General features: G+C 40.3%; 1 protein-coding gene across 1 annotated transcript in view; it reads right to left on the bottom strand.

Annotated features, from left to right (window-relative positions):
• ANXA13 (annexin A13) overlaps positions 1–24,447 on the bottom strand; it is a 92,186-nt gene that overhangs the window by 19,527 nt on the left and 48,212 nt on the right. The window contains exons 4-9 of the mRNA XM_069080962.1: positions 14,590–14,684; positions 12,376–12,546; positions 4,190–4,223; positions 4,008–4,087; positions 2,082–2,150; positions 1,631–1,732 (exon numbers count right to left, since the gene is read on the bottom strand). Coding sequence (XP_068937063.1) covers positions 1,631–1,732; positions 2,082–2,150; positions 4,008–4,087; positions 4,190–4,223; positions 12,376–12,546; positions 14,590–14,684 — 551 coding nt within the window. The remainder of the gene's footprint in view (positions 1–1,630; positions 1,733–2,081; positions 2,151–4,007; positions 4,088–4,189; positions 4,224–12,375; positions 12,547–14,589; positions 14,685–24,447) is intronic.

The raw sequence follows: 24,447 nt of genomic DNA, 5'->3' as shown, positions 1-24,447 counted from the left end.
CCTCCCTCCTCCCTCCCTTCCTTCCTTTCTCCCTCCCTCCCTCCCTCCCTGTCCATATTGCCTGGTACTATGAAAGGAGCCAAGCAAGAGCCAAGGATAGAGTTCAGGCTGGAGAGTCTTGAAGTTTTCATCTACTTTCTGGCTTTTACTTGCTGTGTGGTCCTGATAAGTTACAGATGGCCTCAATCTTAAGAATAGTTTCCTAATCTCTCAAATGAGGACAATAATACCTTTCCCATCTACCTCACAGAGTTGTTAAGAGGACAAAAGGAGATAATAGAAATGAAGGGACTTTAAAAAGTTGAAAGCCGATGTAAAAAGCAAATCCTTTGTGGGATAGAAAGAGCACTGGGTTTAGAGTCAGAGAGCCTGGGTTCCTATTCCAGCTCTGTGGCTTGCTCTTTGTTTGACCTTGCTCAAGTCATTTCCCCTTTGTGGGCTGTAGCTCCTCCTCAATAAAATGAGGGACTTACACAGAGTTATCTCCAAGTTTTCTTCTAACTCTAAGTTTGTGATTCTAGTATCCTATGATATAATACATGAAAATCCAGATTGGCAAAAGTAGCAACATGTGAAGAGTAGTCAGTGGTCCAGGAGTCTGGAGACCAGGGACCTAATTCTAACTCTGCTTGGAGGATCTGCCAGACTCACCTTCAGGGAGTGACTTTTCCTTCTACACCTCAGTTTTCTCATTTGGAAAACAAAGCACTTGGACTAAATCCTTCGAAAGGTTCCTTCTGGCTCTAAATTTTTTGATTCCAAACCTGGCTTGACTCATAGTAGTTGTAGCCCTAGACCAGTCACCAAATCCCTCTGAGTTTCGGTTTCCCTATTTGTGAAATGAGTCTGATGGACTAGATCACCTCTAAGATTTTGTCCAGTTCTAAAGTTCTTAGATTCTAACTTAAGTAGAATCTACTTTCAATGTAAGAACATTCTGCTAATAAAGATAGGTTACTCAACTGTAATTTACAGTCTTTGGGAGTTCCCTGAAGGCACAGAAAAGCTAGGAACTTGCCCAGGGTCACACAGCCACTATGTGTTTGAGGCAGGCTTCAAACCCAAGTCTTCTCACCTCCAAAGTCAGCTGTTTAAAATGCATGTATCGTGAAGTACCTTAAGCAAGGTAGGTTCCCCCATGCATATAAAATACTAGATTTATAACAATTTCATTAAATCACTATCTTTCAGGGATACTTCTCTGGGCTACTGGGGAGTATACCTCTTCTTTGTGTCATTCTTTTACATTTTAAGTTGAGATCATCATAATAGTAATAGCTCAATTTTCCATGTGCTTTACAATGCCTCCCTTACAACAACCCTGTAGGGTAAGTAAAACGAGCATCATTATCCCCATTTCATAGATGAGGGTTCTGAGCCTCAGTGATGTGAAGTGACTTGGCCAGGGTCACACATCTAGTAAATGCTAGGACCCAAACCCAGGTCTCAACCTCAGATTCAGTAGTCCTACTCTCTCACAACTATGTTAGCCCATGCCCCAAGGATCCAAAGATAGTATTTGAAAGCATTAAGGAAGTACCCCCCCCCACCCGTTCCTAGATCTCTGGTTTTGTCTTATTCTCAATCACAATTAAAGTTAAAGTAATTGTCATTGTACCAAGTCACTTACAATTTGATAAGCTTGGAAGGTGGCCCTCAATTGTTTGTAGTTCCTCTTTGCAAGGACCTCATTGAAAGCCAGCTCATCTGTGCCCCAACGACCTTCTCCTGCCTTAAAAGTGCAAAGTTCAACATTTTATTAAAAACCCTCTTTAAAAAACCTGAAAGTGCTGGAGTTTTTTTTTTTAAACACTAAATCTCACTTAAAAGAAATTATATGCATAGACTAGAGATGCTTCACTTATGTACTTTAAGCTTCTAAGAGAGGTGAATAAAGGCATGATATAAATGGAGAATAATTATCATTTATTGTATTAGACTGAAAGACCTATATATAAATGAGCATATTTTAATTGTAAGAGCACATTTTCATTTCTCAGATAATGTAACTACTTCCTGAGTAATTACAACCACCTCTCCCATACCAAAAAAGTCTGAGCCTGGCACATCTTCACACTTACATCATAGAGATCTTTGGCATCCTGACCGGCTAAATCTTTATCAACATTGTCTCCTTCGTCTCGCTCAGCCTACAAGAAGAGAAACACTGTCAGTTACAGTTGCTAGATGACCCCGGGAAATCATAGGAAAAATAAGAGGCCTGGGGGATTCTCTCTGATCTAGTGAGAAGGTCTGACCCAAGACCCCTTCTGACTTTGAATCTTGCAATCCTGTGGGAAAACCCACAACAATTGCTCTTTGCTGCCATCTACTGGGTACTGTGATAACAGCAAAGTTATTTGAACCAACATAGAAGTGTGTGTGTGTGTGTGTGTGTGTGTGTGTGTGTGTGTGTGTGTGTGTGTGTGAACTCAGGACTAGTTTCTTAACCTGGCATTGATTCCAGGGCTGGAAGGGACCTGAGGAGACTAATTCATCTGTCCTCTTGCCAGAAAGTGTTTTTCTTGAAGAATGTCAACTTCTCTTTAAAATGTCTCTAGTCAAAGAGCACAGAGAGGAAGGAAGGTCTTCTGAAGGTCTCACCTGAACTCTCCTTGCATCAGTTTGTGTCTTTTCTTTCCTGTTCTCTTCTGCCAGTCTGTCACTATAGAGGGACCAGGACTCGGGCAGGAGGGGGATGGGGTTGAATTATAAAACAAAGGGGACACATAAAGCTTGCAAAGACGTGGTATATTGGATGTGATGTGAATCAATGGATTGCCTATTCGGTTGGTTGTCCAGTGTGGAGAACTGTGTGTTCCCATAGTGCCCATTCTGAATGCCCTGTGTGAGGCATTGAACAGCTGGCTTTTGTTGTCAGAGGTTTTTTGCTTCAGTATTTATGGGACCAGTCAATAGGTGAATCCGGTCATTCCCTAGGTTAAGTCCTGGCTAAGAAAGTTCAATCTCACACACCTTTCTTATCCCCTCAGTCTTGCCACCTCCTGGCACCTTCTTTGAGTTGCTCATGGCTTTGGTTTCCCCCACCCCTACCTTTTTTTGCTGCCCTCTATCCTGCTTGGCTATTCACCCTTGACAGTACTGAATTACTCTTCGAATTCCATTCCCCAGAATGTTTTTCCTGAAGTGTATCAAGGAGGCCACCAAGTAGAGGTTTTTATCTGGAATTAGAGATGGTAAGTTTTGGGGCCACCAATTATTTCCTCTAAATCATAATAGTCCAATAGACCTGTCATCTCCTTGAGGTGACTTCTCCCCCCAAAGACACAAACATAGAACCCATCCATGCCTGCTCATCTTGTCCAATTCTCTCCCATGTCCTCCCACAAATTTACCAAAGGGAGCCTACCTAACATTCTGGGGGCCATCTGTATAGTCTCTTGACATGTGGACAGCAATGGGCCATGTGAGATGTCCACCTGTTATCCCTGCTTCTCACTGTGTGGGCCAATGACTGGCCCATCATTTCCACCGCTGACATTTAATAACTTTATGATCATGGGCAAATCATTCAACCTCTCTGAGCCTTAGGCTTAAGATTTACCTGTTATGTTGTTATGTGTATTGGCACACTCAATATTTGAAACCCCAGTCTTATAAAACACTAATTTTGCCCAAGGAATTAACCAGCTGAATATTTTTAAATTTGTCATCCCCCAAACACTTCTCTGCTTGTCTTTCAATTTTCATCGCAAGATCTTGGTGCCTATAGATAATTGTTGCTGTTCAGTTGTGTCTGACTTCATAGCACATCAGTATTATCTGTGGGGTTTTCTTGGTAAAGATACTGAAGTGTTTACCATTACCTTCTCCAGTGGATTAAGGCAAACAGAGATTAAGTGACTTCACTTAGCCATTAAGTATCTGAGGCTGGATTTGAATGCAGGTCTTTCTGACCCCAGACCTAGGGTTTTATCCATTGAGGCCCCTAGCTGCCTGTAGTAGCCCAGATATAAAACAAGAGAGCAAAACTACTGTTCTCTTACCTGTAACAAGGACACGAGAATCTTTTTAAAGTTTCCACTTGTGTCCCCTTTGACATCAGATTCAAGGCTTCTGTTAAATACTATTAGAAAAGAAAAAGAGGGGGAAAGTTTACTCTTCCAGACAGACTGTGAAAAGACCACACCTTCTTCAAACTAGGTGGAATTGAGAAAATGCCACTTACGCCTTTGGTATGCTTCTTTTATGGCTTTGATTTCCTGGAGAGAGGGAATAAAATAAATATATCAATATCAGGTCAGTGTGCAGTGGACTCTAATGGGAGACAGATGCATAGAGAAGAGACGTGCCCCCTTTTGCAGGCTGCTTGGTGCCATTATTACTATTTAACAATCGGAAATTCATACTTTGGTAGTTTGAATGGATCTATCCAGTCCCCCCATTTTATTCTTATGAATTCTTCAAATTGAGACCCAGAAGAGTTAAGAGTCTTGCCCATGGGGCGGCTAGGGGGCGCAGTGAATAGAGCACTGGCCCTGGAGTCAGGAGGACCTGAGTTCAAATATGACCTCAGACACAACACACATACACACATACACACACACACAAACTAGCCATGTGACCTTGGGCAAGTCACTTAACCCCAACTGCCCTCCAAAAGGCAAAAAAAAAAAAAAAGAATCTTGCCCAAAGTCAAACAGGTCATAAGTGGATCATCAAATAAGATTTCATATGTAAAACACTTTGTCAGCCTTAAAGTGCTATATAAATATTAGCTATTCTTCTTATTTATTTTTATTTTTTTTAAGCAATCAGGGTTAAGTAACTTGCTCAAGGTTACATGGCCAGTTATTTCTGGGTGTGGTGCTGAGAGTCTGAGCCTGGGATTCGATCTCCAGGTCATCCTGACACTGGAGTGGGTGCTCTTACTCGCTGTGCTACCTGGCCGCCCTGAGTTTTGTAAGACAAGGTTGTTTTTTTTTTCTTTTTGGAGGGTGATTGGGGTTAAGTAACTTGCCCAAGGTTACACAGCTAGTTTTTTTTTGTGTGGGTGTTAAGTGTCTGAGGCCGGAACCAAACTCAGGTCCTCCCGACTCAAGGGCCAGCACTTTACTCACTGCCACCTAGCCACCCCTATTCTTATTTTTAGGTAACAGAGAGTTGGTATTTCAATTTGCATCCCCTGTACTATGCTGTCTATCAGGGTATAGATCTCTGGGCAAATCACTTTGCAAATGACATATAAGGCAGGGTTCTACTTCACCCCCAACATTTATATGCAGATAAAAATCTGATTAAAATTGACACCAAGGACAGCAGTGCAGGAAGAAGGCAGAGAGAGTCTGTGGTTTAGTGTGTGAAAGTATGACCAGTGGGGGCTGGTTGCTTTGTCTTGGTGAGGGGAAGGAGTGGTAGATTTACTTGCTTACAAATTGCAAGTGTTGGGGCAGCTAGGTGGTATGGTGAGTAAAAGCGCCAGCACCCGAGTAGGGAGGACCTGAGTTCGGTTCCGGTCTCAGACACTTAACACACAAAAAACTAGCTGTGTAACCTTGGGCAAGTTACTTAATCCCAATTGCCCTCCAAAAAAGGCAAAAAATAATTGCAACTGTTGATCATATTCTATTATATTTGTGATGTTTGTCCTTCCCTCTCATCTTCTTTCTCTTCCTCTTCCCTCTTCATTGTCCTTGACCTTTCCCTCCCTGACTTCCCAGACTAGCAGAACCCCAAGGATCACTGCCCCTAGTCACTTTGTTTTTTTATCAGATCTAACCAGCTAAAAATATGGGAACATTCATAGGCCTAGAACCTGAAATAAATTGGGGCAGATCTAAAACATATCAAAGAGACTATGACCAAATAAGATTTTTGGTGAACAGATAATCAATGTGGGAGCCAGTCAAGTCATGCCTCTGACACATACTGACTGTATGATGATGAATAAGTAGCTTAAGGGTCTTCAAATTCATATAGAACCAGGTCCCTGAGGGTAGCATGATGGCTTAGAAAACCACAAATTAACATTATGTATGCTTCGTTGCATTTTTATTTTATTTTGTTAAACATTTCCCATTTTAATTTGGTTTGGAGTGTTTGACACTACGCTAGACAACTCTCTAAGGTTATAAATTGCAGATATGGTATCATCTTTTATTTATAGAGGCTATTTTCCCATCCAAAAGAATTCTCTATATTACTGGAATCATAGGCTAAGTTCCTATCCCAAATACTAATGACTATTAATTATTAGTCATCAATTAATAATCAGCCCAGGTATTATCTCTGGTTTCTGTTCCCCTGGCGGCATGCCAGATGCCTATGACTCTTGCAAACCTGAAAAAGGCACAAGAAAATATGTGTGGACTTTTGGATGGATGTCTGTGCTACACTGGGCCTTGAGTCACACTCTGGGCAAAGTGATCACTTAGTGAAAGAAAAAAAGTACTGGTTGTTAGGAAATGACTGTGGTGTGAAGAATAAGGTAGCAACAAAAATCTTGAAAGATAAAACAGGGCCACCTAGGTGATGCAGTGAATGGAGCACTAGCCCTGGAGTCAGGAGAACCTGAAGTTCAAATCCAGCCTCAGATACTTACTAGCTGTATGACCCTGGGCAAGTCACTTACCCCAGTTGCCTCCAAACAAAAAAAGGAAAAACGAAACAAAAAATAAGATATGGTGTTTGCAGCTGCAGAATATAAATGTTTGGTGAAACCTTATTTACAGCCACATATCTTGGGCAAGTGCTTCCATAGTCATGTATCTCTCATGACCATTTGACAATTAACAATAATAATGATATCTCTCATCTTTATGGTGCTTCAAGGTTTAGAAAGCACCTTACTCACAACAACCCTGTGAGGAAGGTAGCACAAGGATTATTACACTTATTTTGCAATTGAAGAAACTGAGGTTGTTATAGGTGAAAGGGCGCAGCAGCTGGAGGCAGAGGACTGGAGTCCAAAGTTGGGCTTTATTCCTTACTGTGTGATTGATGTTGCACAAGTCATTTAATCACTATCAGCCTCAGTTTCCCCCTCTATAAAATGAGGGGGTTAAACTAACTGATTTCTAAGGTTCCCTTCTAGCTCTAAATCAAGATCCTATGACCTGACCATGGCCACACAGCTTTAACATGTTAGCTAGTAAAGAGATAAGGATGGTTTGATTCCAAGAACAGGGCTCTTTCTGGTGTATCTTACCTCATTCTTATTTGACAGACCTGTGATTTCATCTGTGTGGGCATGCCCCTCAGATGCCACCACAGATCAAGACCCCTCTTCATCTGCTCATTTTGTTTAATTCTTATCTATATCTTTCAGTAAAATTGTCCACAAACTATCTACCTAACATGTTAGAGGACTTCCTTCTTTTTTCCTCCCTTCCTCCCTCCCTCCCTCCCTCCTTCCCTTCTTTCCTCCCTCCCTCCTTCTCTTTCTTCCTCCCTCCCTCACTCCTTCCCTTTCTTCTTTCCTCCATCCTTTCCTTTTTCCTTCTTTCCTTCCTCTCTTTGCCTCCTTCCCTCCCTTTCTCTCTCTCTCTCTATTCCTTCCTTCCTTTACTTATTTTTTTAACCAGACTTGTGATTTTATTGGTATAGGGAACTCCTGATGAAGATATTCTCTCTATCAGTGAAAGCTGACACCTGTTTTGCAACTTATATTGTGTTGTCTGGAAACCCTGAGAAGTTAAACAACATGCTTAGTGTTATTATATAGGAAATATAGTAACACTATAGGGGTATTTCTGTTGTATTTCATTTGTTCCACAAGACTGGTATTGTCAGATAGCATGTGCTAGGATGCCTGTGAAAAAAAAATTAAGACAAGAGATACTAAAATGTTCTCTTATATCCCAATTGATTTAAGGCGGGACTATAATGGAATTAGCACAAGGATTCAGGAGACTTCCTTGAATAATGGAACAATTTCCAAAGAAGTGCAGGCTACCAGCCACCAGAGGGAGTGTCTGCTCTCACATAAATCCTCTGTATTAGGGGCTTCTGCCCCATTAGGCTATTTATTCTCCTTTTGTGAGAGGTGAAAAGCTCTGGGTCTTGTCAATCACCTTAGGTTTTTCCTTGGTTGAAAATTCAGAAGCAGAAGAAAAGATTTGTGTAGTAATAACATACTTGCACTTTCCTTACAACAACTGAGTCAACTAGGGAGAGCATAAATATTATAGAAGAAGAAACTGAGGGTCTAAAAGGTCAAGTGATTTACCAATTATCATACCCCCGATAAATTACAGGGTCAAGACTCAGACTCATGTTTGAGTCACCCATATGACCTTAGGCAGGTCTCTTCTCTCTGGGCCTCAGTTTCCTCATCTGTCAAATGAGGGAGTTGGACTAAATGGCCTCTTAGGTCCCTTCCATTTCTAAATCTATATTCCTAGGATCCAGCCATGTCTTCCAACTCCAAGTCTGGTGTTATTTCTATTACACCAATACCTCATTAATGAAAAGAACTGCCAAATGAACCACTTAGGTTTTCAAATTGAAAGGTTATATACAACCACAGAATCTTAGAATTGGAAGCAATACCAAAGCCCATTTTGGTTGATGTCTTATTCCACTTATGAATCCCTATTGTTTCCTCTTCCGCCACAACAATGGTCACCTAGTCTAGTTGTCCCTGTTACTTTAAGTACAACTAAAATATTTAAACACAGAGATTTACAACCCATAATAGTTAAGTGATGAGTGCCCACTGAAAGTAAAGAGGAGTTTCTTTGCTTTGCTCTGCAGAATCTCAAAGTTGTAAGGGACCTTAGCGGTCGCTAAATCCAACCCTTATTGAATAGGAATCTTCTCGGTAGCCTTCCCTTGAAGATCTCCACTTAGGGTAACCTAACTGCCTTCAGAGGTAACTTTTGGATGACTCTGATCATTAGGGATTTTTTTTTTCCCCTGACACTAAGCCTAAATTTGCCTCTTTGTAACTTCTGCTCATTGTTCCTAGCTCTGCCCACTGGAGCCAAGCAGAGTAAATCAATCCTGTTTTCAGAGGCCAATCATTCAAAGAGATTATGACAGTTATAATGAACTACATTACCACATTCATTCTGGACATCATGGCTCCTTGTAGACTGTGATAGCTTTTTGGGTGGTTGTGCCATACCATTATTTAGTTTGAATACCACTAAAATTTTTGAATATTTTTCATATGAACTTTTGTCTGGCTGCAGTTCTTGTATTCAATATTTTATTTTTAAAAAAATTTTTCTCAATTACTTTTTTTTTTTGCTTTTTGGAGGGGAGAGGGCAGGGCAATTGGGGTTAAGTGACTTGCCCAAGGTCACATGGCTAGTAAGTGTTAGGCATCTGAGGCCAGATTTGAACTCAGGTCCTCCTGACTCCAGGGCTGGTGCTCTATTCACTGAGCCACTTAGCCTCCCCTGTATTCAATATTTAAAAAATATTTTAACTGATTGTGAATTTAATTTAAAAAAACTATTCAGAATTTTACATTTATCCCCATCAATTTTCATATGTTTGGTTTCTCATCCTAGATAACTGAGATATTTTTGGATCCAGACCCTCATATCCAATATATTTACTACCTTTCAAATCATTGTGCCATTTACAAATTTAAAAAAACTCATATGCTTTTTATTCTTTCATATACATAATTGCTAAAATCTTGAACACCATAGGACCAAGGACAGATCCCTGTCATTGCTCTATCTCTCTTCCTAGATATTGACGCCTTTATGACTGCTCTTTGGATCTATTCATTCAACTAATTCCAAATCCACTTGACTTTACCATTGCCTAGCCTGTATCTCTCTAGTTATCTACAAGCATAGCAAGAGAAACATTGTCAAATCCTGAGCTGAAAGTTAAGTGTACTTACATCTGTAGAATTTTCTTGATCTACTAAAATAATAATTTTGTCAATAGAAAGAAAGAAGTTTAATTTGACATGACCTGTTCTTGAAGAATTCAATTTCTTTGTAGTTACCACTTTCCTTTCTAGATGTTTACTAAGCATATTTACAAAAATAGAATTTTACCAGGAATCAACATCAAATTCGCTGGCCTGTAATTAGTTACTCCACTATCTTCTATACTTTTTTTAAAGAAAATATGGACATTTGACTTTTTCCAGTCCTGTGGCACTTATGTCATTCTCCATGTCCTTTCAAAAGTCACTCTCAGAGGCTCAGCAATGATATCTGCCATCTTTTTTTTTTTTTTACACATTTTACTTTATGTAAGAGTATAGTTGATCTGGACCTGGTATCTTGAACTCATCAAGCGTAAATATGTGTTCTTTCATTATCTCCTCATTGCCCTCTCTAGTGCATTAAAAATGACTAAATTTATAAGGATTTTGTATATTCATCTTCAGGAATATGTGACCCTCTGCTATTTCACATTTTTATCAATATCTCGGATAAAGATATAGGTGACCTATTCAGCAATGTGCAGATGACACAAAACTGTGAGAAATCACTAATACTTAGGATGATAGGTTTGGGACACAAAAGGATCTTGACAGACTGGAGCAATGGGATGAATCTAAGAAGATGAAATTCCAGGACTAAATGTAAAAGTCTTGTACTTGGATACAAGAAAATTATCTTTATAAATATAAGTTTAAGAAGGCATGGATCGCCAGCAGTGTCAGTGGGCTGCAAACCCCAAATGAGTAAACAGTATAATGTGGCAGTCAAAAAAGGTTATTCAATCTTGGGCTGCATTAAGAAGGGCATAACTTCTAGGAACAGGGAGGTGATGTTGCCACCATACTCTGCCTTCTTCAGCCCTCATCTGGCGTTCTATGTTCAGTCCTGGGTGCTATGATTTGAGAAGGACATTCATAAGCCTAAGACTGTTTCAAGGGTCACAAATGGAGGTTAAAGGCCTGAAGTCTGTGTCATATGAGGATCATTTGAAGGAACTGGGCATGTTTAGCTTGGAGAAGATAACATGAGGAAGGATGACATAATTCAGTCAGTTATCAAAAAGCATGTATTTAGCCTCTACTGGGCTTAATTTAATAGTTAATATTAAAATTTTTATTTTTAAATTATAAATTAATTATATTAAAATTAATTTTAAATTTAAATTTAATTTTAAATTAATTAAAATAATTAAATTGTTTAATTAATTTATATTAAATTAATTATACAATTAACAAAATTAATTTAATTTTAAATTAATTAAAATTAATTATATTAAAAATAAATTAATTATAAAATTAATTAAAAATTAATAACTTAATTAAATAGTTCTGGGTGCTGTGCTGTTATGTTGCTGTGATATAATCACTATCCATAGGCATTTGAAGGACTGTTATATAGAAGAAAGATTAGATTTGTTCTGTCTGACCCCAGAGGACAAAATCAGGGGCAATCGATAGAAGTTTCAAAATAACCATTTTAGTCTGATGTCAGAAAAATCTTCCTAGTACCGTGTTTCCCCGATAATAAGACACTGTCTTATTAATTTTTTTGGAAAGAAAAACACCAGAGGGCTTATTTTCAGGGGAGGGCTTATGTTGTCCTGCCTCAGCTCTCCTCCGCGGCACTGCTCTCAATGGCACCAGCAAGCAAATCACTGGGGAAGAACAGGATGACGGCGCTCACTGCTGCAGCTCTGATTGGATGCAGCTCAGAGCGCGGCGTGCGTTTCAGGGGGGGGGGCGGTGCATACAGAGGGTACCGTAATGTAGCGTGTAGCACAGGGGATCACCTTCACTACAGTAGCAATCTCAATAGGGCTTATTTTCAGGGGAGGGCTTATTTTAGAGGAATCTTACACAGTAAGGGGAGGGCTTATTTTCGGGATAGGTCTTATTCGGGGAAACACGGTATTCCTGCTTTTCCAAAGAGAGAATCATCTGCCTTGGAAGTCTTCAAGCAGAGGCTAGATGGCCACTTGTAGTATGCTATAGTAGGGGTTCTTTTCACGTTGCGCAGTGGATGACTGGTGAGAGCTAATTGCTAAATTTTCAGTGTTAGGATTTATACCTCAGAAATTGGTAAATGTTACAAGTGCCCCGATTTGTCTTTGCTTTGTTATTTTTTTGCATGTCTAGACTTAAGAAAATGTTAATCATGCAGATTAAACTGAAAATTGTATATTGTGCACCCTGCCAGCTGATAGTTAAACATTTACTGATACACCCTTGCCTTTGAGGTTTCTTCCAAATTTGAAATTCTCTGTTATTGTGATTTTGTCGTTTATCATGTAAATTGAGGTATATTAACACTGGGGTGAATCCACGGTAAAGATTAGCTTCTTTCCAGACTTTGTTCCAGGTCCTTTTCATTGTGGGAGTTCTCTCTCCTAGAGCCCTGAGTAGTATCTTAAGACACGTTCTATACCACCAGGAGAGAATGTCTTTATCCTTCCTCTTAGTGGAGTCTTTGGGAGAAGTCATGTGACTGTGGTTCTAACCTTATTGGTTCTGGTGCAGAGAATCTCGATCAGCACAGATTCATCAGTCCCAAGTCCTTTCATGGCCTTATGTAGCTCTCTGGCACTGTATTCACTTGGGAGATCCAGAAGGGCTAAGGCTGTCTTCTCAAAATTCCCACTGAGCTCACTCTTCAGCACCTTTTCCAGGTCCTACAAAAATGTACAAGATCAATGTTAAGAGGGGGATATTCATCCATTTTCCTTTTAGTGTTCTACTTTAAAAATTGAATGGCAAGAAAGTTAGGTGACCTCAATGTCTACAGGCAATCTTTCATGGATACATGAACCAAAACCTAAAGAAGGATATCACAGTTATGAAAACTATTGATCTTCATAGGGTCATAGATATAAAGCCAGCATGGACCGTGTTGTCCAATACTCTCTTTTTATAGACCGAGGCCTCAAAAGTTTAAGTGACTTGCTTAAGGCCACACAGGTAGTAAGTTGATGAGGTAGGATTTGAATCTGAGTCCTTTGATACCAGACTCAGTGTTTTTTTTTTTTTCCACCACAGTACATTACCTCTCAGAGGTATTGTCTGTAGAGAGTCTAAGTGAATTTTCCCAAGGTCCTCCAGTTAATTAAAGAGGGGCTAGGGTTAGAACATACATCTTCTGACCTGGTCCAAGGTTTTTTTCACTCCACCACATTGACTCTTTAAATGACTCTAATATAAAGTTTAAAAAAGAGCATGGAAGTGAAATGAGAGAGAAAAACAAAATACTCCAAGAATTCAAAGAAACAGGAGATTATCTTGGCCTCTGACAGGAGTGGGGAGGTGGGAGGACAGTGTTTAGAGAAGACCTTGTGAAGTAGGTAGGGTTTGAGCTGGACCCTGAAGGAGGAGTGTGAATTGATCACCTGTAGTTAGGGGTTGAGGAGGGAAAGATACTCCAGACAGAGGGACAAGTGGAAGCCAAGACACCAAGGCAAGAAAGCGTAAGGATTGTTCTGGCAAAGATGAGTTATTTAGTTTGGCTGGAAAATAGGAGAGTCAAAGATGAAGAAGGTACAAGTTGGGAGTCAAATCGTAGAGGGCCTTGAACATCATGAGAAGTAACTACTGGAGAAAAGTAAAGGAGAAAATAAGTAAAGGACAAAGCAGAAAAATAATAGAGCAGACATAAGAACTAACAAACCCATAGCACTCTGGGACCCTTTAGTGTAGGGGCAAAGAGCCTCATGCCCTTCCATACCTCTAGAGAATATCACTTTCTTATGATACCATACCACCCCAGACCAAAACAATAGTGCATATTTATATAGCCCTCTCTCATTTTTGTCTGTTGAAGCCCTACCTTAAAATTCCAACTCAAATGCCAACTGTGAAGCATTATAGTGAGAAGAATACTAAATCTGAAATCAGAGAAGAATGAGTAAATCCAAAACATTAAGCTCCATGTATGGAAATTGGTCTGTTTGCAAATCACTGATCCATCTGCAAATTGGCAGATGGAACTTGCCAGTTTTTAAAGAAATATAAACCCCTCTATTCCAGGCTTTGTAAAAATCAAGTGTATGGGGTGGCTAGGTGGTGCAGTGAATAGAGCATCAGCCCTGGTGTCAGGAGGACCTGAGTTCAAATCTGGCCTCAGACACTTAACACAAAAAACTAGCTGTGTGACCTTGGGAAAGTCACTTAACCCCAATTGCCCCCCCAAATCAAGTCAATATCTTTTTAAAAAATCCTTAAAGGAGGGGTGGCCAGGTAGCACAGCGAGTAAGAGTACTGGCCCCAGAGTCGGGATAACCTGGGATCTAATCCGGGCTCTGATACTTAGCACCACACCCAGAAATAACTGTCCGTGCAACCTTCAGCAAGTTACTTAACCCCAATTGCTTTAAAAAAATCCTTAAAGGGGCTTAAGAACAGTTAAGGTCAAAACAATAGCAACAATGAGTTACTAAAATAATCTAACAGTTTTGATAAATCAATAAAAATCATGTTAAAAATGATTTCATTTTTAAAATATTCTAAATAAGAGTGGGAAAACAACTTAATGCCCAAAGGGATGCCAAAGAACAATAACAAATGCTTGTTAAGCTGATAGTATGTTCAGTTTTAAGGAAGATAAAAAAAATTTTAGATAAAACAGCCTATGCTTTGTTGGAAATGAGTCTAATAAGAAGAGTGTGAGTGTGAGAGTTTATGTGATTGCCATATATATATAGTTCCATACATCTTGAGATTACCTTGCCATATGTGGTCTTGTATTTCTCCTTTATTTGCTGTCTCTGGTCTGCCGTTCTGCCTGACAAGACTTCAATGATGGCAGCTTCATCAGTTCCTAAGATACAAAGAAGAGAAAAGAAATCTAATTGGACAAGAAAGGGGCTTTATTTTGTATAAGCAGGGGAAATCAGCACAAGCTGCTTCTTGGCGGGTTATACCCTCCAAGTCAAATGTGCAGTAGAGTCCAGATTGAGCTCAAAACTTTGTTTTTCCTGTAGTTGACATGCATTGACCCCAAAATTGTATTTCCATCTCTATTCCTTCAACAAATATTTATTGCATGTCTTCTCTGTGTGAATTCCCGGCTGGATAGACACTACAGAGGATATGAGATAAATAAGAGAAGCGGTAGTAGAATACTAGACTAGATATCAGGAAACCTGGAATGAAATCATAGCTGAGCAAGAGCTCAACTAATTCCTGGTCTCTTCACATTTCTGAACTTCAGTTTCCTTGTCTTTGATATGAGCGAGTTGGGCCTACAGACCAATTCCATCTCTAATAGCTCACTTTCAAGAATAAGTATTGTTGTCATTATTTTGTAGATAAGTAAACTGAGGTGAAATCAAATGCTTAGGGTCATAACTAGGAAGTGTCAGGGCCAGGGCTTGAAACCAGATTTCTTATCTCTGAGTCAAGGATTGTTTCAACTCCGTAATTTTATTCTCTCGGTTGTAAGATGCTATGCTCAAGACATAGGCCCTACTCAACCAGTTGACAAAGTTTATCTATTATACTTCCACCATATTTTTCACATCTTTCCTGTCCTTTTTTTATTATCACTGATACCACCCTAGGTTAGTCTTTCATTACCTCTCGCCTAGATTAGTCTTCTGTCTGGTACTGGTCTACAGTGTCTCCCTTCTACAATTCATCCTTCACACTGATGTTAAGGTAATCATCTTAATTCATTTATCTACTCATATCCTTTTCTTAATCAAAAGCTTCCAATGGCTCCCCATTACCTGATAGTCAAGGCCCTCCATGGTCTGGCTTCAATTTTCCTTTCCAATTTTATTTCATACGACTTCCCTTGATATATTCAATTTTCCAGATAACATGGACTACTAGCTCTCACCCATGCCCCTCCTGCTCTTTCCCATCTACCAAGCATTTGTGTATGCAAAGAAAGGATCAGAGTCTAAGAGATAGAATGCTGGACTTAAAGTCAGGAAAACATAAGTTCATATTCTTCCTCAGTTATCTGTGTGACCTTGGGCAATTTGCTTAACCTCTCAGCCTCAGTTTTTTCATCTGTAAAATGGGAATAGTAAAAGTCAGCCAATAAACATTTACTAATCACCTAGCACGTGCTAGTCACTTTGCTAAAAAAAGAAGAAAAAATAATCCCTGGTCTCAAGGAGCTCATAAACAGTGGGGGAGACAACAAGCATAGAAATATGTACAAAAAGGCCATATATAAGATAAATAGGAAATCATTAAAAGGAGGAAGACACTAGAATTGAGGGGCTGGGAAAGGTTTACTTTAGAAGATGGGATTTTAGTTGGGATTTTAAGGAAGTCAGGGAGGTCAGGAGGCAGAGACAAGGGGGAAGATCATTCCAGGTATGGGGGACAACAAGATAAAATGCCAAGAGCCAAGGGATGGATTGTCTTGTTCATGGAACAGCCAGGGGGCCACTGCCACTGCATGGAACAGTACCTGTATAGGGGATGGGGGAGTGGACAAGGTGTCAGAAGACTGGTGGTGGTAGTATAGAAAAGGTAGGTTATGAAATGTTTTGAACACCAACAGAAGATTTTGTATTTGATCCTGGAGGCAATTGGGAGCCAATGGAATTTAATGAGTAGGAGTGTAACATGGTTGACCCTAGCTCAGGTGCTAAAAGCACGTATCTCACAGTGTTGTTGTGAAGATCAAGTGAATTCATCTTTGTAAAATGCTCTACAACCTTTAAGCAGTGTGTGTGTGTGTGTGTGTGTGTGTGTGTGTTAGACATTACTAATGGCGGATTGCTATTGTTATTTAGTTGTGTGACTCTTCGTGACCCCATTTGGGGTTTTCTTGGCAAAGATACTGGAGTGGTTTGTCATTTCCTTCTCCAGCTCAGATGAGGAAACTGAGTAAAGTGATGTACCCAGGGTCATACAGCTAGTGAGTGTCTGACACCAGATTTGAACCCTGGAAGATGAGTCTTCCAGGCCCAATATTCTATCCACTACACCACCTAACTGCCAAGAGGCAGATAGAGTAAGGGGTAAATAAAGGGGAGTTTTAATTTAAGAAAAAAAGGTACAAATTAAAAGAAAAATGTACTATTTGAGTTAGGAGAATGAGAATAGCTAAGGCTAGAGCCAGCATAGGGCCATAGCCAGAGCCATATAGGCAGAATGGATAGATGTCTAATATGGTATGATTTGAAAAGTGCAGAAATGTCTCCCTGCCCCCCATATGTATCCCTAATTGACTCTGTTATGACCACTGAAATTTATACCATTAGACCCATAATGTCTTCAGAGCTAAAAGAGACCATGGAGGTCATCACAGTCAATGTTTTCACTCTCCAGATGAATATACTGAGGTCAAGAGAGGTTAATTGATTTTCCCAAGGTCACACAACTGGCTATAGGCAGAATCAGGTCTTGAATGTTGAATAATTAAGTATTCCTTGCATTTTATAGGCTCCTTACAAGTTCATCTTCAGATGGGCTTAATGCTTTATAAAATATGAATACATTATTTGGAGAATTAACATGTTAATCCAGGAGTCTCCAGTCTGTTAATTGCAATAATCAGTTGATTACAGACTGAGTCATGTTCAATTGCAGGGTCATACCTATAGCCATGCCCCAGCCCTCTGTAGCCTGTGAGTATTTTCTGTTGGAAGAGGCACTCTATTATGACTGATCAATGGACCCTTCTTTGCCTTTCCACCTGCTTCCCTTCACTAAAATTTGCTGGCAAAGCTTCACAAGGATCAGAGTAACTCTTTAGGACAAAAAGGTTGCATTCATTCTGCATTAACCCATTAGCTACTATCATTGTGAAATGCTTGTTATTAGATAGAACTTATCTGGCCAAAGAGAGCAAGGGAATCAGACATTGGAGAGATTCATTTTTTTTAAAGCAATTGGGGTTAAGTAACTTGCTCAAAGTTACACGGCCAGGTGTTTCTGGGTGGGTGCTAAGTGTCGGAGGCCAGATTTGATCCCCAGGTCATCCCGACACTGGAGCCGGTGCTCTTACTCGCTGAGCCACCTGGCTGCCCCCAGGAGAGATTCATTTTGATGGAGATACTGAGGACAATAAAAGTCTGGGGTGTATCAGTGGGAAAGTCTGGTGAGTTAGTGGACAGTTCAACTGGACATTGTAGAAGGAAAAGGAATTCCTCTTGCCCCTGCCCAGAGAGGAGGAGGTGAGGAAGAAAGAAAGTCCATTTAATGATATATGCAGCATCCTTTTGATAGGGTATAGTGGAAAGAACCCCAAATTAGGAAGCAAAACCCTGGATTCTAGTTTTTGGTACAAATAATCAAGTGGCATTGGACAAGTCACTCATATACTTCAGTTTCTTTGTCTGTAAAAAGATATCACCATCCTCCCAATCACCCAGGCTTGCAACCTTGGTGCCAACCTTGACTCCTCACTCCCACTCACCCTACATATCTCATTTTTAGCCACATCTTGTCATTTCTACCTTCACATCATCACTGATATATGTCTCCTTCTTTTCATCCCCCTATAGCCACCAACCCAGTTCAGGCCCCTATCATCTCTTACCTGGATGATTGCAATAGTCTTCTAACTGAACTCCCTGTCTGCAGTCTATCCCCACTTCAATCTACCATGCATTCAGCTGGCAAAGTGATCTTCCTAAAGATCTTATCTCATCATATTATCTCCCTAATCAATAAATTCTACTGGTCCCTATTACCTCTAGAATCAAATATAAAATAATTTGTTTGAATTTTAATGCCCTTCAAAATCTAGTCCCTTCCTTCTGGTCTTCTTGTACTTTGATGTTCTTTAGTCATTTTTCAGTCATGTACAATTCTTCATGACCCCATTTGGGGTTTTCTTGGTAGAGATACTGGTTGTTTGTCATTTCCTTCTCCAGCTCATTTTACAGATGAGGAAACTGAGGCAAACAGGATTAAGTGAGTTGCCCATGAGCATACAGCTAGTTAGTGTCTGAGGTTAGATTTGAACTTGGGAAGATGAGTCTACCTGACTCCAGGCCCAGTCTTCTATCCACTGCATTCTCTAGCTAAACTGGCCTCCTACATGATGTTCATTGCCCGTGACACTCCATCTCCTAACTCTGGTCTTAGCAATGACTGATTCCCATGCTTGGAATACTTTCCCTTTTTGCCTCTACTTCCTATCCTCCCTGGCTTTCCTTAAAACACTCCTTGAATCCCACCTTCTACAGGAAGCCTTTCCTAGTCCCCCCTCCTACTCCACCACCTTCTACTGAATGCTTTCTTTGTGAGATTAACTTCCATTTACTGTATCAATCCTGTATGAACATGGTTATTCACATTTTATCTCCTCCATTAGAATGGGAGCCCCCTGAAGACAGGCACCATGATTTTGCCTTCTTTGTACCCCCAGTTCCTAACATAGTACCTGCTATGTAGTAAAGACTTAGTAAATGTCTACTGACTGACTATTGGGTGTATGAAATTACTATCCAGAACTACTCTTACATACATGTACATAGCACCTTAATCCTCTTCCAGAAAGGACTTATTTAAAGAGGAATTATAAGGCCCACTAAGTTTTGTACTGTATGGGGAGTTGGAGGGGTGGAAGGTCCATGTGGTCCTTGGATGAATGGGGCTCTAAAAATGCCTGTGATGAAACAGCCTTCATAGCTGAGGTCTTGTCCATGCTCTGTGAAGCTTTTCCTACTCTCTAAATGTCTCACATCCCAGTGCTTCTGGGAACTTGTTTCTCTGTGACCAGTCCTCTGGGGGAATCCAGAATCTCCAGCCTTCTTGATCTAGGTAAGGAGTGAAAACCCTTCTTCAATCCAATAGGCACAATAGAGTAAGAAACAAAACTTTCCTAGGAAATTATGAGGGGAAGGAGAATCTACCACAACAAGGCACACAGCTCAAGATGGTCACGGTTTTGGAGACAAGAAACATGCAGACACATGTATGTATGTATGTTATATACATATATGTATGTGTATGTATACACACATCATGCAATATACACATATGTGTACATACATATATTTATATATAAAGCATGCACATACATACACATATATTTGTTCCATTCTGACCCCATGCAATTAAGAGAAGAGTTTTGTTCATTCCTAGGATGGGAAGGCTGGTGAAGTTTGGAAAATCCAGGGGCCTGTCTGGAATAGGTGGGAGTAAAACCAGTGTGTATGGGGGTAGCTACCCCTAGGAACTCTGTGGTGTGAACCCATAGGGAATCCCCAAGTTACACAGTCTGAAGTCCATCTGTGAGCGCTGCTCCCTTTTTGACCAGATGCTTCTTTATAGGTATTGCTGTCAACCTGTAGACATACTAGGTATGGTAGTGATGGGATTGCTGGGCACACTCAACAAATTATTGATTTTAAAGCCTAAGTGGATCTTAGAGATTAAACCTTTATTTGAAAGATTAGGGGACACAGACTCAGAGACAGTAAGTAACCTGTACTGTAAGAGTTAGAATTCAAACCCAGGTCCTCTGACAGCAAAAGAAGTGACCTCCTAATGACACCACAGTGGTCCTCAGGCCATGATGCCACAGTCCTAAAAGGAAATCCTGATCTTTCAGTCAGTCCTATACATGAGTAGCCCGGGGAAATGATGCCCACAGCTCCAGTCAGCCAGACAGATGAAGAAAGAATGTGGCCCATGAATATAACATTAAAAAATACACCACATTTTCCAGAATTTCCTTCTTGAAGATCAATAAGAATTATTTAAAAAATGAGCAAACCGGAGGCTCACTTATGGGAAGAGCTGTGTGATTTGGCCAGATGAGATTCTGGGTAGCCTTTGAGCCCCTCAGCTTTGAAAACTCAGATGTTGGGGGGGGCGGAGTCAAGATGGCAGAGTAGAAGCAGGACCTCCCCGTTGCTCTGGCTTCCACCTTCCCCAATCCATGTAAAAAGGGGACTCTAAACAAACTTTGGAGCTGCAGAACCCACAAAATGACACAGAGAAGCTAACCTCCCACTGAGGACAGACTGGGAGGCCAGCAGCAAATGGCCAGCGCAGTGCTCTGGGAGCCGAGCCCAGCCCCACACCAAGGCTTTAGCCCCAGGGCAGGTCTGACCAGCTGGCCAGAGGGACTCCAGATCAGCAGCAACAGTGGCCATTTCCAGATTTATCAACACATAGATGTGAAGGACAAAGTGAGAGGTCAGTGCAGTCTGGACTTTGGGATCCAGTAAGTGGGAGTGCATGGCTTTTGCCCCCGGACGAGAAGCCTGCTGAGGTGTGGGCACAGCCAGCCAGTGCCACGTGGCAGCTTCAGCTCCTGGCCTGCAGAGTGTAGGGGGACCAAGCACCAGTCTGAGGGGTAATTGCTCTTGCTTTAACCTGCTTGGATCTGGATTGCAGTCTAGGGTGGAAGTCCTGGGGTGTATGTCCAGCTTGCCAGAGTGTGTGGAGACCTCAGAGAGGGCACCCATCTAATACCTCCGGCAGCTGAGAAAACCCCAGTGTTTGGGACAAAAGCTCCCCTGTCTGGTGGCAGAGTCCTACTGTGGCAAAAAGCCCAGGGGTCAAGTGACTGAGGGGAGACATGACCAGGCAAAGGAAACAAAGCAGACAGAAGATTCCAACATTAGACTCCTATTTGGGGGACAAAAAAGAGCAAAGCATGGAACAGGAGGAAGACAGTGAAGTCAGAACTCCTGCACCAAAAGCTTCAAAGGAAAATATGAGCTGGTTACAGGCCATAGAGGACCTTAAGAAGCAGATAAGAGAAGTGGAGGAAAAATTGGGAAGAGAAATGAGAACAATGCAAGAAAATTATGAAATGAGAGTCAACAGCCTGACTGAGGAAAATCAAACCTTAAAAATACACTAACTCAAATGGCAAAAGAAGCTCAAAAAGGCAATGAGGAGAAGAATACCTTAAAAAGCTGAATTTGCCAAATTGAAAAAGAATCTCAAAAGCTCAATGAGGAGAATCATTGCTTCAGAATTATATTGGAGCAAATGGAAGCTAATGACTTTATGAGAAATCAAGATTCTGTTAAACAGATCCAAACAAATGAAAGAATATTGTGATTTTGAAAATATTGTGAACATTTTCTCATGGGAAAAACCACTGTCCTGGAAAATAGATCCAGGAGAGATAATTTAAAAATTATTGGACTACCTGAAAGCCATGATCAAAGTAAGAACCTAGAAATCATCCTCCAGGAAGTTCTCAAAGAAAACTGCCCTGATGTTTTGGAACCAGAGGGCAAAATAGAGGTTGAAAGAATCCACCGATTACCTCCTGAAAAAGATCCCCAAAAGAAAACTCCTAGGAATATTATAGCCAGGTTCTGGAATCCCCAGATTAAGGAGAAAATATTACAAGCAGCCAGAAAGAAACAATTTGAATATTGTGGAAACACAATCAGGATAACCCAGGATCTGGCAGCTTCTGAGGGATCGAAGGCTTGGAATATAATATTGCAGAGTTCAAAGGAGCTGGGATTAAAACCATGAGTCACCTACCCAGCAAAACTGAGTATCATGTTTCAGGGGAAAATATGGTCATTCAGTGGAATAGAGGACTTTCAAGCATTCTTGCTGAAAAAACTGGAGTTGAATAGAAAATTTGACATTCAGATACAAGAAGCAAGAGAAGCACGAGAAGGTAAACAGGGAAAAGAAATCATAAGGAACTTATCAAAGTTGAACTATTAACATTCCTACATGGAAAAACAATAATTGTAACTTATGAAACTTTTCTCAGTAGTTGAAGGGAATATGTCTATATATGAGGGTATATGGGCATATGAATACATATGTGAATGTATATATATGTTTACAGGTATACATAGATAGAGGGCACAGGACCAATTTAACTGGAAGGGATGATACTTAAAAGGGGAAATTAAGAGATGAGAGGAATATAATGAGAGGAGATGGGGAGAGACAGATTGGAGTAAACTATCTCATACAGAAGAGGCAAGGGAAAATGGTTACAATGGAGGGGAAGAATAGGAAGGCAAAAGGGAATGGGTCAACCTTATTCCCATTGAACTTGGCTTGAGGAGGAAATGAAATACACACGAAATGGGGTATCTCACCCTCCAGGAGAGTAGGGGGGGAAGGGGATGGAAGGGGGGATGATGGAAGGGAGGGCAGGCTGGGGGGGGAAGTTGGAAGCACCCACTTTTGAAAAGGTATGGGATCAAAGTAGAGAACAGAACAAGTGGGAGGTGGGATAGGAGGGAGGGAAATATAGTCAGTCTTTTACAATATATCTACTATGTTATTTTTTTTTTTGCATTAGCCACACATGTACAACCTATACTGAACTGCTTATCTTCCCAGTAAGGGTGGGTGACAAGGGAAGAAAGGAATGAATCTGGAATTCAAAGTTTTAAAATCAAATATTCAAATATATATATATATACACTATTATTAATACTATTTTACATGTAATTGGGAAATAAGATATACAGGCACTGGGGCATAGAGATCCACTGGAAAAGTCGAAAGGGGTATGGGAGAAAATATGGGAGAGAGCAGATTGGAGGAGAGGATATCCTGTGGGACTGCTATTTTGGGGCAGTGGGTAGGGGAAAAACGGGAAGAAAATTTGTAACTCAAAATCTGGCAGAAATGAATGATGTAAATCAGAAGTTAATAAAGCATTTGGAAAAAAATAAAAAATAAAAATGAGCAAACCTGTCTGGAAGTGGCTTAGAAATTGTCTGCAGAGAGGCTAGAAGTTGGATTAGATGATTTCTTACTCCATGATATGGTGCTTCTGATTTCCCCAAAAGAGATGTTTCCACTTCCCAAGCAAGAGGATGATTTATTAAACAGTGACTTCATTTTACATTTCACGATGTATGTGTCATGCATAAGCAGTCCTTGCTTTGAAACAGTTTCCTTTAAACATTTACAATGGTTTGAGGTTCTGTGGCCAGTCACAACCAGTGGTTCTTGGAAATTAAAAAATGAAAAACCCCAAATTTTGCCTGGACATTGAGGAATAATGACATAGTATGGCTCAAAACTGAAGTGATGATTAACCCCTTGAACTGCCAGAGGGCTCTGCTCACTTCATAGCCCTGAGAAATTCACTGGGGAAAAATGAGAAAGGACAGGGAGGAAATTGGCCAATTCTTTAATGGGATGGAGGTCATTGGGTTTGAAGGAAACGAAAGGGATCAATGTGTCCTTGAGACCACTGAAATCAGCTGTGGTTGCTTGGTCTTTGTTTCAAGCACTAAAAATTGTGGTTATCCACAAACAATTACTTTCTTTTAGCTTAACTTACAGTTCAAGCCTCAACACTGGGTGGATAACAAAATAGTATATCCTGTTTCTATTCCCAAACCACCACTGACTACCTTAAGCTCTGGGGCCTTTAGCTTCCCCTTCTGTAAAATGGGCACACTGGAAAGGTGAGTAAAATTATATATGGGAAACACTTGAGCTTTTTGTTATACTAGTTTTGTATATACACATATATAGATATGTAGATTCAACAATCTCTCCATCTATCATCTTTCTGTTTGTTTCTCTAGCTCTCTAACTAAAGAAATATCAGGAACTCTTTGTAATAATAATTTCATATGTTCATGAGATAGACATGAAAAATATATGGAACTCCTTATAATATTAACTTTATATAGTCACATTTGTGA

The sequence above is a fragment of the Petaurus breviceps genome, unplaced genomic scaffold, assembly GCF_028583685.1.
Source record: "Petaurus breviceps papuanus isolate PSGF00001 unplaced genomic scaffold, PetGlider_PUasm1.0 98, whole genome shotgun sequence".
In the NCBI taxonomy this organism is placed as follows: Eukaryota; Metazoa; Chordata; class Mammalia; order Diprotodontia; family Petauridae; genus Petaurus; species Petaurus breviceps.
Note: the sequence above shows the minus strand (reverse complement) of the source record. Positions and strands in the feature narration are given on the sequence as shown.